The 12,830-nt window shown below is 41.2% G+C and overlaps 1 protein-coding gene across 1 annotated transcript in view; it reads right to left on the bottom strand.

Annotated features, from left to right (window-relative positions):
• The window catches only part of unc13a (unc-13 homolog A (C. elegans)), a 60,826-nt gene that overhangs the window by 24,925 nt on the left and 23,071 nt on the right, over positions 1-12,830 (bottom strand). The window contains exons 14-29 of the mRNA XM_083559499.1: positions 12,714-12,792; positions 10,072-10,146; positions 9,755-9,974; positions 9,410-9,637; positions 7,672-7,813; positions 7,361-7,530; positions 6,633-6,748; positions 6,374-6,537; positions 6,142-6,295; positions 5,724-5,792; positions 5,323-5,412; positions 5,065-5,199; positions 1,813-1,946; positions 1,649-1,734; positions 707-833; positions 502-598 (exon numbers count right to left, since the gene is read on the bottom strand). Coding sequence (XP_083415625.1) covers positions 502-598; positions 707-833; positions 1,649-1,734; positions 1,813-1,946; positions 5,065-5,199; positions 5,323-5,412; positions 5,724-5,792; positions 6,142-6,295; positions 6,374-6,537; positions 6,633-6,748; positions 7,361-7,530; positions 7,672-7,813; positions 9,410-9,637; positions 9,755-9,974; positions 10,072-10,146; positions 12,714-12,792 — 2,086 coding nt within the window. The remainder of the gene's footprint in view (positions 1-501; positions 599-706; positions 834-1,648; positions 1,735-1,812; positions 1,947-5,064; positions 5,200-5,322; positions 5,413-5,723; positions 5,793-6,141; positions 6,296-6,373; positions 6,538-6,632; positions 6,749-7,360; positions 7,531-7,671; positions 7,814-9,409; positions 9,638-9,754; positions 9,975-10,071; positions 10,147-12,713; positions 12,793-12,830) is intronic.

Raw genomic sequence — 12,830 nt, forward strand, 5'->3', positions numbered from 1 at the left:
CCATCCATCCATCCATCCATCCATCCATCCACCAACCCACCCATCCATCTACTCATCCATCTACTCATCCATCCATCCATCCATCCATCCATCCATCCATCCACCAACCCACCCATCCATCTACTCATCCATCCATCCATCCATCCATCCATCCATCCATCCATCCATCCATCCACCAACCCACCCATCCATCTACTTATCCATCCATCCATCCATCCATCCATCCATCCATCCATCCATCCATCCATCCATCCATCCACCCGCCCATTCATCCATCCATTAATCCATTTATCCTTCCATCCTTCCAGCCATCCAATAATAAAGCTATATGCTGTCACTGATGCTTTTCCATCCATCCATCCATCCATCCATCCATCCATCCATCCATCCATCCATCCATCCATCCATCCATCCATCCATCCATCCATCCAAGTTAATGTTTCTACCAGACTTGCACAGAAATATTGCACAGACAATTGATGGTCATGAAGGAAAACATACTCCATCTTTTTTGTCCCTCTCCAGAGCACCATGCAGAAAGTCTCGAGAAACCTCCTCGTTCTCATCCAGCCACTGGATTACAAAAGGTTCAAACCACCTGCAAATAAACAGATCCTTAGCCTCGAATGCCACTACCTTCATGACATTGGCGTGTTTTTCTGCATGCACGTGCCCCGAGGCGTAAACGTGAAACGGAGTTACTCACGCTGGGTACTCTGGTACTCTGCTCTTGAAGAAAGGCAGGTCTTTGCAGTACTCATTGTAAAGCCATTTCACTTTGAAGTGAAGGTTCATGTAATCTGCACTCTTACAAAGGCGGTTCTTCTCGTGCTCTGAGAAAAAAACAGCACTTTATTACACACTGCTGGGGAGGAGAAGGAAATATGGAGAGGAAAAAGCAACATCAAGGCAGAAGGAACCACCAACAGAAATGTTACTGATGGTTACTGATCAAATATCATGTCATGGACCAGGATGCATTAAAAACACATCTCAGAGTTTATGAAGTTTGCAAAAGACAAAAGTTATTAAGAAATACATTTTATGAATAAAATGTATCAATCATAAATGTGTACCAAACAATTTACACTTTACTTTATACAATATGTTACCAAAAGTATTGGGACACCTGACATTTCCACCTTTATGAGGTTCTTCCCCAAACTGTTATCACAAAATTCTGAGGAATTCAATTGGATGTCTTTGGATGCAGTAGCATTAAGTGTTATCTGCGCTTGAACTAGGAGACACAAACCTGTTCTAGCATGACAATGCCCTTGTTCACAAAGCCAGCTCCATGAACACCTGCTTTACATGGGAAAAAGGGAAGATCTCTTGCTATAGAGCTGTAGCCCTTATGAACAGGATGAATGTAAGTGCTGACTGCACCCCAGGTCTCCTCACCTCGCCTACATCAGTACCTGCCTTTACTAACACTCTGTAAACTGCATTACTCTCCACAAATCTCCAACAAATCTAGTGGGACATCTTCCCAGAAGAGTGGAGATTGTTATAAGAGCAAATTGGGGCTACATGTGGAACGGGATGTTCAGAAAGTACAATCTTATACTCAGGTGTCCACAAAATTTTGTTCGTTTAGTGCACCTTAGCATCTTTTTTAATGAGAGAATCACTTCAGAAGACTTACCCTCCATGGCATACTTCATATCCTGAGCGAATAGATTCCACATGACCTCTGCGCTGATCTTCCCAACATTCAGCTCCTGTGGAAACCTAGGAGAATATGAGGACGTGTCAGAAAGATTGCAATCACATCTTGTCAGTATTTCAAGGTTTACAAGTAGAACTCACTGGTTAAGACAAGGAGTGTAGGAGTTCTTGTCTTCCTCAATAATGGACACAATTAGGGTGATCAGTTTGGACCAGAAGTCAAGGTTCTTGATGCTTGGACCCTGTTCTTCAGGAGGAAGCTCACCTTTCTTCGACTGTATGAAAAAAAAGAGCAAACTTTACTTGATGAGTTATGAAAGCTAAAACAGTTGCTATATCCATGATAGATGGTGAACACCTAACCATCAGATTGCTTTTAGAACATCTCAATCCCCAGTTGCTGTTATAATAACTTCCACTCTTCTGAGAAGATGTTCCACTGGATATCGACATGTGTTTATGGAGGTTTGTAAGGATTCATTCAGCCATAAAAGCATTAGCGTGCAGTCTGTGAGGAGGCCTGGGATCCAGAGAGTGTTTTAATTGATCCCAGAGGTGTTCAATTGGGTCAGAGTTCTACAGAAGAAAATCTTTCAGTCCAACCCATAAAAAGCACATTTTCATAGAGCTGGCTTTGAGAATTGCCATGCTGGACAGGTGTGAGTTCTAGTTCGAGTGAAGGAAAGATGTAAAGGTATCTAAAGACGTCCTATATCAGGAGTCCACATTTAGAACGGCCCTCTAAACAATTTCAGGAACATATTTATAGTTATTTGACTTACAGTGAGTGAAAATAATTATTTGAACAACCTGCTATTTTGCAAGTTCTCCCACTTAGAAATCATGGAGGGGTCTGAAATTGTCATTGTAGGTGCATGTCCACTGTGAGAGACATAATCTAAAAAAAAAAATCCAGAAATCACAATATATGATTTTTAAACTATTTATTTGTATGATACAGCTGCAAATAAGTATTTGAACACCTGTCTATCAGCTAGAATTCTGACCCTCAAAGACCTGTTAGTCTGCCTTTAAAATGTCCACCTCCACTACATTTATTATCCTAAATTAGATGCACCTGTTTGAGGTCGTTAGCTGCATAAAGACACCTGTCCACCCCATACAATCAGTAAGAATCCAACTACTAACATGGCCAAGACCAAAGAGCTGTCCAAAGACACTAGAGACAAAATTGTACACCTCCACAAGGCTGGAAAGGGCTACGGGGAAACTGCCAAGCAGCTTGGTGAAAAAAGGTCCACTGTTGGAGCAATCATTAGAAAATGAAAGAAGCTAAACATGACTGTCAATCTCCCTCGGACTGGGGCTCCATGCAAGATTTTACCTCGTGGGGTCTTAATGATCCTAAGGAAGGTGAGAAATCAGCCCAGAACTACACGGAAGGAGCTGGTCAATGACCTAAAAAGAGCTGGGACCACCGTTTCCAAGGTTACTGTTGGTAATACACTAAGACGTCATGGTTTGAAATCCTGCATGGCACGGAAGGTTCCCCTGCTTAAACCAGCACATGTCCAGGCACGTCTTAAGTTTGCCAATGACCATTTGGATGATCCAGAGAAGTCATGGGAGAAAGTCATTTGGTCAGATGAGACCAAAATAGAACTTTTGGGTCATAATTCCACTAAACGTGTTTGGAGGAAGAAGAATGATGAGTACCATCCCAAGAACACCATCCCTACTGTGAAGCATGGGGGTGGTAGCATCATGCTTTGGGGGTGTTTTTCTGCACATGGGACAGGGCGACTGCACTGTATTAAGGAGAGGATGACCGGGGCCATGTATTGCGAGATTTTGGGGAACAACCTCCTTCTCTCAGTTAGAGCATTGAAGATGGGTCGAGGCTGGGTCTTTCAACATGACAATGACCCGAAGCACACAGCCAGGATAACCAAGGAGTGGCTCTGTAAGAAGCATATCAAGGTTCTGGCATGGCCTAGCCAGTCTCCAGACCTAAACCCAATAGAGAATCTTTGGAGGGAGCTCAAACTCCGTGTTTCTCAGCGACAGGCCAGAAACCTGACTGATCTAGAGAAGATCTGTGTGGAGGAGTGGGCCAAAATCCCTCCTGCAGTGTGTGCAAACCTGGTGAAAAACTACAGGAAACGTTTGACCTCTGTAATTGCAAACAAAGGCTCCTGTACCAAATATTAACATTGACTTTCTCAGGTGTTCAAATACTTATTTGCAGCTGTATCATACATATAAATAGTTTAAAAATCATACATTGTGATTTCTGGATTTTTATTTTTTAGATTATGTCTCTCACAGTGGACATGCACCTACGATGACAATTTCAGACCCCTCCATGATTTCTAAGTGGGAGAACTTGCAAAATAGCAGCGTGTTCAAATACTTATTTTCCTCACTGTATATCTGTATTTGATAATAAACGTCGGCCTTTAAAGTAAAATGTCCCTTATTTATTAAAAGAGGTCGAGGCACCGATAGCTGATTTAAATAATATACAGATAGTTTTTCCAGCTTTCGTTCTGCCTTCATTATGAGAGCGGCCTCTAGAGGCGAATCACTGGTGCTACATGCTTGTTTCTACACGTGAGACTTTACACTGCACAGAGAGTGTTAAATTATATGAATTAATAATCATTTATCCATTATATAATTCTATTGATTATTGCATATATTCATATTTATTTTACATGATTAGGTACCGTTTTTATGTTTGTAATAAATTTCAGTATTATATTACTCGATGTGTTCTGTTTTTTTCTTCCAGTATCCATTGAAAAAATTATCATCGAATAATCAGTTATCGGCGAGTACGATCCAACCTAGTTATCAGTATCGGTAAAATCCACTATTGGGCCCCCTCTAGTTATGAAAATAGCCTACTTATTTGTTATATTCACCCACCAACCACATGTATATGCATAAGTAAGTAATTTTTTTTTCAAAAGCAATAAATATGAAAAAAATTCAATATCAATGCGATATCACTTGAAAAGTGCTGATTTTCTGTTCCAGACCCCCACTAAAGAAAGTGGGGGTCTGAAACAGTGGGGGTCTGTGTGGCCCTCACAGAAAAAAGTTTGGGGGACCTCAAGTTGTCCTATACAATTGTGTGCCTCCAACTTTGTGGTAACAACATATGGGTGAAAAAGTACAATAGTGTCTACATAGTTTTGTTCCTACAGTGTGCTACATAATGGAAAGCTTCTGGATGAATTACATAATGACTAATGCTCCTCAAAGCACCATTTGAGGAACCAGTGCACTGGAAGAAGATGAATAAAATAGAATAATAATAGAATAATGACCTCTACAGGGGGAATGGACATAGCTGTAGTTCCTATACACACAGAACCCACTGTGACCATGTGGTTTAGGGTCAAGGAGCATGGAGTATCTTCTCACCGGGTCAGTCTGGTACTCGCGGCTGTACAGCTCATGGCAGTTGTTGAAGATGTATTCGTATGTGGAGTTCAGGCAGGCCTTCACACAGTCTTTCACAACCTGACTGGCACGAGGAGGACTCTGTAGCTCTTGGACCTGGGACACCAAATAATACTGTTATTCAGCTACATGAGCATTTTACTTATGACAAGTTCTATAAAAATGTCTGGAGATGATACTCTGATGTTGTTAATATTTATGTCTCATTGTGTAAAATACCTTCATTCTGAAGAATGTGATACTGGTGAGAAGGTCCACAGTGGATTTGAGATCCTGCAGCCTCTCAGGGCTGCTGGCTGGGAAATTATTCTGTTACATTCATAGGAGAGAGAAAAAAAAAGTTGTGTAAGATCTAGAAAGCTTGATCTCATGGGACAGAGCTGACTTTTTTTTTGGCAAGTAAAATTAAATCCTCTGGTTATTTAATAATGCTGTCATGTCCATCAACATCATGATTATAATCAGGCAGAACAGAAGTCTGGTTGCAAGAAGCTCTCGATACGGCTTGTCTGCTGTGAATAAAACAGAGCCCTTGGAGAAGGAATGAGTGACAAACACTGAAACAAATATAGAGAGAACGAGTGAAAGCAGAAAGAGAAAGCGATAATAGAACACGGTACCCTGTACATGGAGAGGTCGATCCTCAAAGAGTTGTGTAGCTGGTCCAGGAGTTTGACAAAGCGCTCTTTCTGTAAAGGACATAAAATATAAGAGACAATAAAAAAATACCACCAACATAATAACACGTTTATTATATTTTTTTGAGTGAATATTGCAAATATAGAAATGTAAAGGTGCTTCGCAGCACAGTAAAATTCTTTCTTCGCATATTCTAGCGATGTTAGGAAGCTGGGGTCAGGGTGAGCCATGATACAGCTGGAGCACAGAGGGTTAAGGGCCTTGCTCAAGGGCCCAAGAGTGGTAGCTTGGCAATAAAGAGGCTTAAACCCCCCAAATGCTGATCAGTAACCCAAAACCTTAACCACTGAGCTCCAACATCCCCAAATATATAAAAGCAGGTCTTTGTAGGCCACAAACCCCAAAGTTGGATGCAGCGAAGCGGTCGGAAGCCGAGACGTTATTGGTAGCCTGGGTGGTGTGAGCGTAGTACGCGTTAATGTTAGCCAGCAGAGTGCTCATCACAGCTGGCACTCCTGGACACATGTACTTAGACGAAAGACAGGCAAAGTGTCTGATGAAAAAGACACAAAATTACAATAAAATACGTATCTATGCCTTCATATAACATGACATTTAAACTCCGACTCACGTCATGGCTTGGTATATGGATTCCACTCCGTAACGCATTGCAAACTCATCCACGATCTCCTGAGGCGTCTCTTCGAAGTAGACCTTCCAGGCATCATCTCCTTTTGCGTCCGGGATCTTTACTACGCCATTGTTCTGAAGATCCGTCACGTAGTGGAAGAGGTTCTATAAGATTGAACGAGATGAGTTCTCCTGTGGGTTCCTTCATATTCCAGGTTGAAATTATATAAAAGGCACTGCATTAACAAAGTCTGACTGACCTCATGGAGGCAGGTGTACTGGACATGATACGGGGCCACTGTTTCTTCTCCCTTGATCTCCACGCTGATGTGCATTCGGATAGCTCCTGACACGGCGGACTTGTCGGTACGCTTGTCTGGACAGGAAACAGACCGAGAGTAAGGAATGTGTTTCATTAGCAGGCAATGGAGTTCCCATAATTGCATAGTGCTCTCTTTTGTAAACTCTACATGACTAACAGCTTCTATTAACACGTCAATAAAAAGTGGAGAGCAATTACTTTGGATTGTACACAATATATCAGCAACAGTACCTTACCTTTCCAGCTATATGTGGATCTTCTCCTCACTGTAGAAGACCTCCTCAGAATTGTATAGGATGCATTTGAATGTAGTAGCAAAGCAGTAAAATAGTTCTTGAACTAGAAGATCCAAACCTGTTCCAAAGCCAGCTCCATGAAGATATATTTCCATGGGATGGAATGGAAGATCTCCTGCTATAATCCTGCTATGCTATTCCGATCTAAGACGGAACACTGACTGCACCCCCAACCTAACTCAACTAACACCCTTATAGTAGAATGAATCCTCCCAGAAGAGTGGAGGTTATTATAACAGACTCAATGTGAAATGGGATGTTCAATTAGCATACATACCAATCTTATGGTCAGGTGTCTACAAACTTTTGTCCATACAGAGTATTTTTAATAGCGGTCAACCATTACGCATTACAAGCCTTCTTCACTCACCGAGGTTGTACCACACGTCCATTTCCCCGCTCAGCGTCCGCACCTCGATTATAGTCTGCCCCAGGAAGTCGTCAGACTCTCGCTTGAACTTCTGCTTGACGCGTGATTTGATGTCATCGTCCTCGTCCCATACTCGCACTTTTATCCGGTCTGAAGAGTTGTGGCACTCACTGAAAACACAATCAGACTCGTCTTGTTTTACACCACAAAGTATCTACTGAACCTCAAACTTGTTTATTAATGAAAAGAATGTTATTATACATAAAACAGAGATTCTAACTGAGATTATTCAATCTGACCGTTACACTTACAAATTGAAGGACTCGTCCCAGACAGGATTGAGGTTGCCGTAGATGGTCTTGGTTCTTTTCTTGGTTTTGCCTACTTGCACTGTAACGTAGGGATCGCTGGAGCCGGTTTTATCCTTGGCCTGGAGGCCCTGAGCACACAGAACTGTGGAAAGCAGTGAATTTATAGTGCGGATACATCATTTATATTTTATCCATTGAAATGTTTGGGTCAAAGACATAAATGTGTTGCACTAATTATATACAAAGAGCATTCAAGTCAAACCAGGACTTTTGAGTTTATAAAATAAAAAGAACACGCATTTATTTTTCTACATACTCCTCTGCTACATTTATTCACTTATCCCAGTGTTTAACTTCGACGTAGAAGATTCGGCATAGAAAGATTTGTCAGTACACCTGAACCTGGACGTATCTTATTAGCCAGACATAATAACATTATCATCTGGTGCTTGTTATGATCATGAACAGCAGTTACAATAATTCCTCTGAACTACTTTTCTTTATCTACCCATCGTGAAGCATCCAGAAATTGGGCCAGCTTCATTTGTGAGACGCCTCGTGAAGTTAGAAGATGCCAACTACACAAGGATCCCAAGGCATCTTGAGGTTGTGCCAGCTCCAGTTGTGTCCCACCTAATGAAGATTTTGGACCTTCAAAGAGAAGCTTCAAAGAGAATCTTGCAAGGATCCTGTGCTATCAGATGTACCAACTCCAGTTGGATCCCACTTCAAGAAGATTGTGAACATTAGATTTTAAGAATAAACAACCTCTTAATCAATACGCAATACCTTCTACATCTGCTGTTTCTGCATCATATAACATTTAAAGGCTCTGGTATGGAGGAGACAGTGTTGAATCTATAGTAAGCTCAGACGTTGAGCTGATTTATGAGTTGCTCAGTAGCTCCTGGTTTCACAACTTCAACTTACTTTTTAAGACTGTAAAAAGAACGTTACTCATAATCGCACACTCCAATGCTCATGATATTTCTAACTCTTCAGTGTTTGTAATGTTCTAATGATTTATAATTACACTCATGGTGTCACCCAGAAGAGAATGGGTTGCCTTTTGACTCTGGTTCCTCTCAAGGTTTCTTCCTCAAACCATCTAAAGGAGTTTTACTTGCCACAATCACCCCAACCCCAGGCTGCTCATCAGGGATAAATACACATCATTCACTTGTATTTACATTTTTGTTCTATAATTCTTACATCCTGTAAAGCTGCTTTGAGACATTGTTCATTCTAAAAAGTGTTTCAAGAAATAAACTTGAATTGAATTGTATCCCAGCCGTTCTCCGTTCTCAAAGAAAGACTTGTCTCTTGTGCATGACTGGGATTGTGACCGACGGCCATCTTCGAAACATTTACATTGTTAAAATTCTCATCAGTGTACTGTGCTCAAAGTCTTCTGTTGATATCCGTGGGTTTAATGTCTTCGCTCACAAGAAACTTCAGCACCACACGCTGTTCAAGTCTTAACGGTCTCTGGACTGACCTGTGACAAACACTGTAGTATCGCCATGCTAGCATCCATTTTTTATGTGTAACTTTAAAATTCCACTTTGACTTGAATGCCCCTCATATTTGCCATATTTATAAGAACGTAATAAGACTTTTACTCAGTTATTGCGTTTTTTTCAACAACATTAGTGCAACTAGTTATGTAATATATATCAGAGAATATTGATTTGAGTGAAACGCATTCCAATTAACCCGTGATGGCGGTCCTGCTGACCTGTGATGCTGATCTTGGCTGACCACTTTGATGTTCCATCCAAGACACTTTGCTTGACCTGCTTCATCTGGGTGACGTGAGAGGTTTTGGGGACACCGAACACATCCTGGATGAGCTCGAAGATCTCTGGCTTGTTTCTCTCACGGATTTTCATGCGATCCTTTAGAACCATGATGATGTTCTGAGTCCGATCCTCTGCACCATGTTTGGAGCTCTTCTCAGCAGCTCCTGTAATAAAGTGGGGAAAAATATTTTTGGAATATATGTACAGTAATTACTAAATAAAATCTCACCTTAAGGTCCTTGAATTCAGCAATATATAGTGGTGTACTATTTTTTTCTTACTTTGTAAACAGTCAGCGTTTAGCAGGTCCTGGCACTTCTCATGGCATTTGACGCCGCACTCGGTACAGCGCATACCCTGCCGGGCAATACCCCACAACAGCCCCTCACACTCATAGCAGTAGGTCGGCGTAGTGGCCGTCCAAACCTCAAAGTTATGGGGGGTAGTACAGGAAATGGGGTAGATCAGAGCCTGGAGGGTCTTCTTATACACGTGACTCTTCTGCAAGAGCAGATACGAGGAAAATGTGTAAGAACAGAGAGTAAACCCTGACATCATTGGACAGAGACAGGACGTGGGAGAGGGTGTCAGAACATACCAGCTCCTCGTTGTTCAGAGTGCTGGAGGCCATAGCCGAGGTGATTCCAGCCTTGCGAGAGTTCTGGACGAGAGACTAAAAAGAAAAGTGCAAAGAAGCACACGTTTCTCCAGCTTTCAGTAACAATCAATATTTTTCATTTTTTTTTTATTTTATAAAAAATTGGACTTACCATTGCCTATTGAAGATCAAATGTTTGCCCATGGAAAAGGGAAAAAACAACCTTTTAAAAGATGCTGGACAAACCATTACCCCATCACATACCCCCCTAAAAAGGACATTGTATGGACAAAAGTGAGTAGAAAAAAATAAGTTCTTTTTTGAACATCCCATTCCACGTTTAGCCCACTCTTATGGAGAGATGTTCCACCAGATTTTGTGGATATTTGTGGAGATTCCTTCTGACACAAGTGTGTTAGTAAAGTCAGGTACTGATGTAGGTGAGAAGGTAAGGAGGAGTAAGAGTTCACATTCATCCCAAATGTGTTTAAATGGGTTTAATAAAAGGAGATCTTTCACTTCAACCCATGTGAAGCAGATCTAAATAGGGGAATTGTCATGCTGGAACATGTTTCGGTCTCCTAGTTCAAGTGAGGAAAAAAAGGTATGTCTTTGCTACACCATACAAAGACATTTGATACAATTGTGTGCCTCCAATGTTCAGTTAACAGTTGGGGGAAGAACCACATACGGGTGGAAAAGTCAGATGTCCTGATACTTTTGTCCATACAGTGTATCAGTGCAGTGGAAAATCACTCCAACGATTAGAAAAAGCCATTCTAATAAGAGGTCTGAATTTCATTTGTATTTAAATGCTCATGTTGAATCCAGAACACATTTAAAAGGTATAAGGAACTATTGTTCATTTAGAGTCTCTATAATTATATAATATATAATAAAAAAAAAAAATACATTTATATCCTTCACACAACTGAGTAGATATGGAGTAAAGCTCAAGATTCCAGGAGTGGCAGCTTGGTGTGGCTGGGATTTAAATTCATGACCTTTAACCACTAAGCCACTATCTTGTCCTACAGAACTGCTCATGGTGTCTATAGTCCCAACTACACAGTGTCCTTAACTATACAACAATAAGGACACATAATAATCCATATCTTCTCTTCCTGTCACCCCTCTTTCTCTCTCTCTCTCTCTCTCTCTCTCTCTCTCTCTCTCTCTTTCTTTCTCTCTCTCTCTCTCTCTCTCTCTCTCTCTCTCTCTCTCTCTCTCTCTCTCTCTTTCTCTCTCTCTCTAGGGCGAGATAAACATGCTCCTTAGGTTCCAGTGACCACTGTTCCCACCCCTCTCCCCTCCATGGATCTTCCCACCTTGTCCTGATCTGCCTCTGGATAATGTTCTCTTTGTTTGGAGGTCACTCTGTGCAGCTTGGGACGGTTCCTCATCAACGCCTTGGGTGGTTCCATGAGTAAATCCAGAGTAAGAACAGGAGCTTTGAGGATGGATTTGGACTGTAGTTAATGTCAACAGTCTCCTACACTGACTCAGGAATACAGTTCGCTTCTGATCTCCATCACTGGGCCTCAAAATTGTTTATCTGTAATAAATGGACATTCGGTGCAACCCAGATGAAGACGAGGTTCCCTTTTGAGTCTGGTTCCTCTCAAGGTTTTTTCCTTATGCCATCTCTGGGAGTTTTTCCTTGCCACAGTCGCCACCGGCTTACAAAAGTACACTTATAAAGAACATCTTATTCCTCTTTTATCACCACATAATCTGCTGCTTTGAGACAATGTTCATTGTTAAAAGCGCAATACAAATAAAAATGAATTGAATTGAATTGAACTACAGCCCTAAACCATTGTATCAGAGTTTTTTTTTATATTAGTAACAATTTAAACCCGTGTTCATGATTCCTAAGTGTTTAGCATCCACTAGAGGTGTAACAGTACACGTATTAGTACTGAACATTTTCGGTACAAGGCTTTCGGAAATAAAATTTGTTGAAAAAGTTGAACCCCACTGCCCAGGAAAGTATTGTTCAGTTTAAGTGTCATTAAGCTGACGGTCTGATATAGATATCTGTCTACAAGAAAGAGTGAATGTTCATGGTGTCTACATTTGTATTAATCCAGACACAGTGAACCCTTTTAATTATATATAGGCAAACTAGGCAGTACCCTGGGGCGTAAAAAGCAGGGGGTGCCAGTGAGCGCCCCCTTACTTTCCACCACCCTCCCCCTCGCCCATTTAAATTATTTACCTGTTTCTCTGCTGAAATTTAATATCCAGTTTAGCAAAGATTATTAAATGTGTTTAACCTTTTTTATGGAAGGTTGAAAATAATTTGTTTGTTGTGGGGGTGGGGTGGGGGTGGTCCCATACAGATACTGCCAAATATCAGATTTCTGAATGAGGTGTCATAACATTTCAGCAGAAAATAATTATAACAAAAAGAAGTGTCAGACATACAAATCAACAGTGATAATAGTTCTTTAATAAATCCTGAAATCTGTTTTGAGCAGAAAATATCAAGAACCAAAGCTGAGCAAAATGACTCGTTGTGTCAGACAGAAACTTATTTGCAATTTATCAGGCTGTTGATATAAAAAGGTGTGACATGATGCGGTTCCCATGGGAACCTTGGACCCAACAAGGACATGCTGAGAGTAAATATAACTCACCAAATCTCGAACCAGAGGAATGGCCTTGCGTTTGCGCAAGTCTGGCATGCTGTCTATGGTGTACAGAGCTCCGCCGGGTCTGGGCAAAAGAAACAAATCAAAGATTGAGACCCCGAT

This window comes from Silurus aristotelis (assembly GCF_946808225.1).
Source record: "Silurus aristotelis genome assembly, chromosome: 13".
NCBI lineage: Eukaryota > Metazoa > Chordata > Actinopteri > Siluriformes > Siluridae > Silurus > Silurus aristotelis.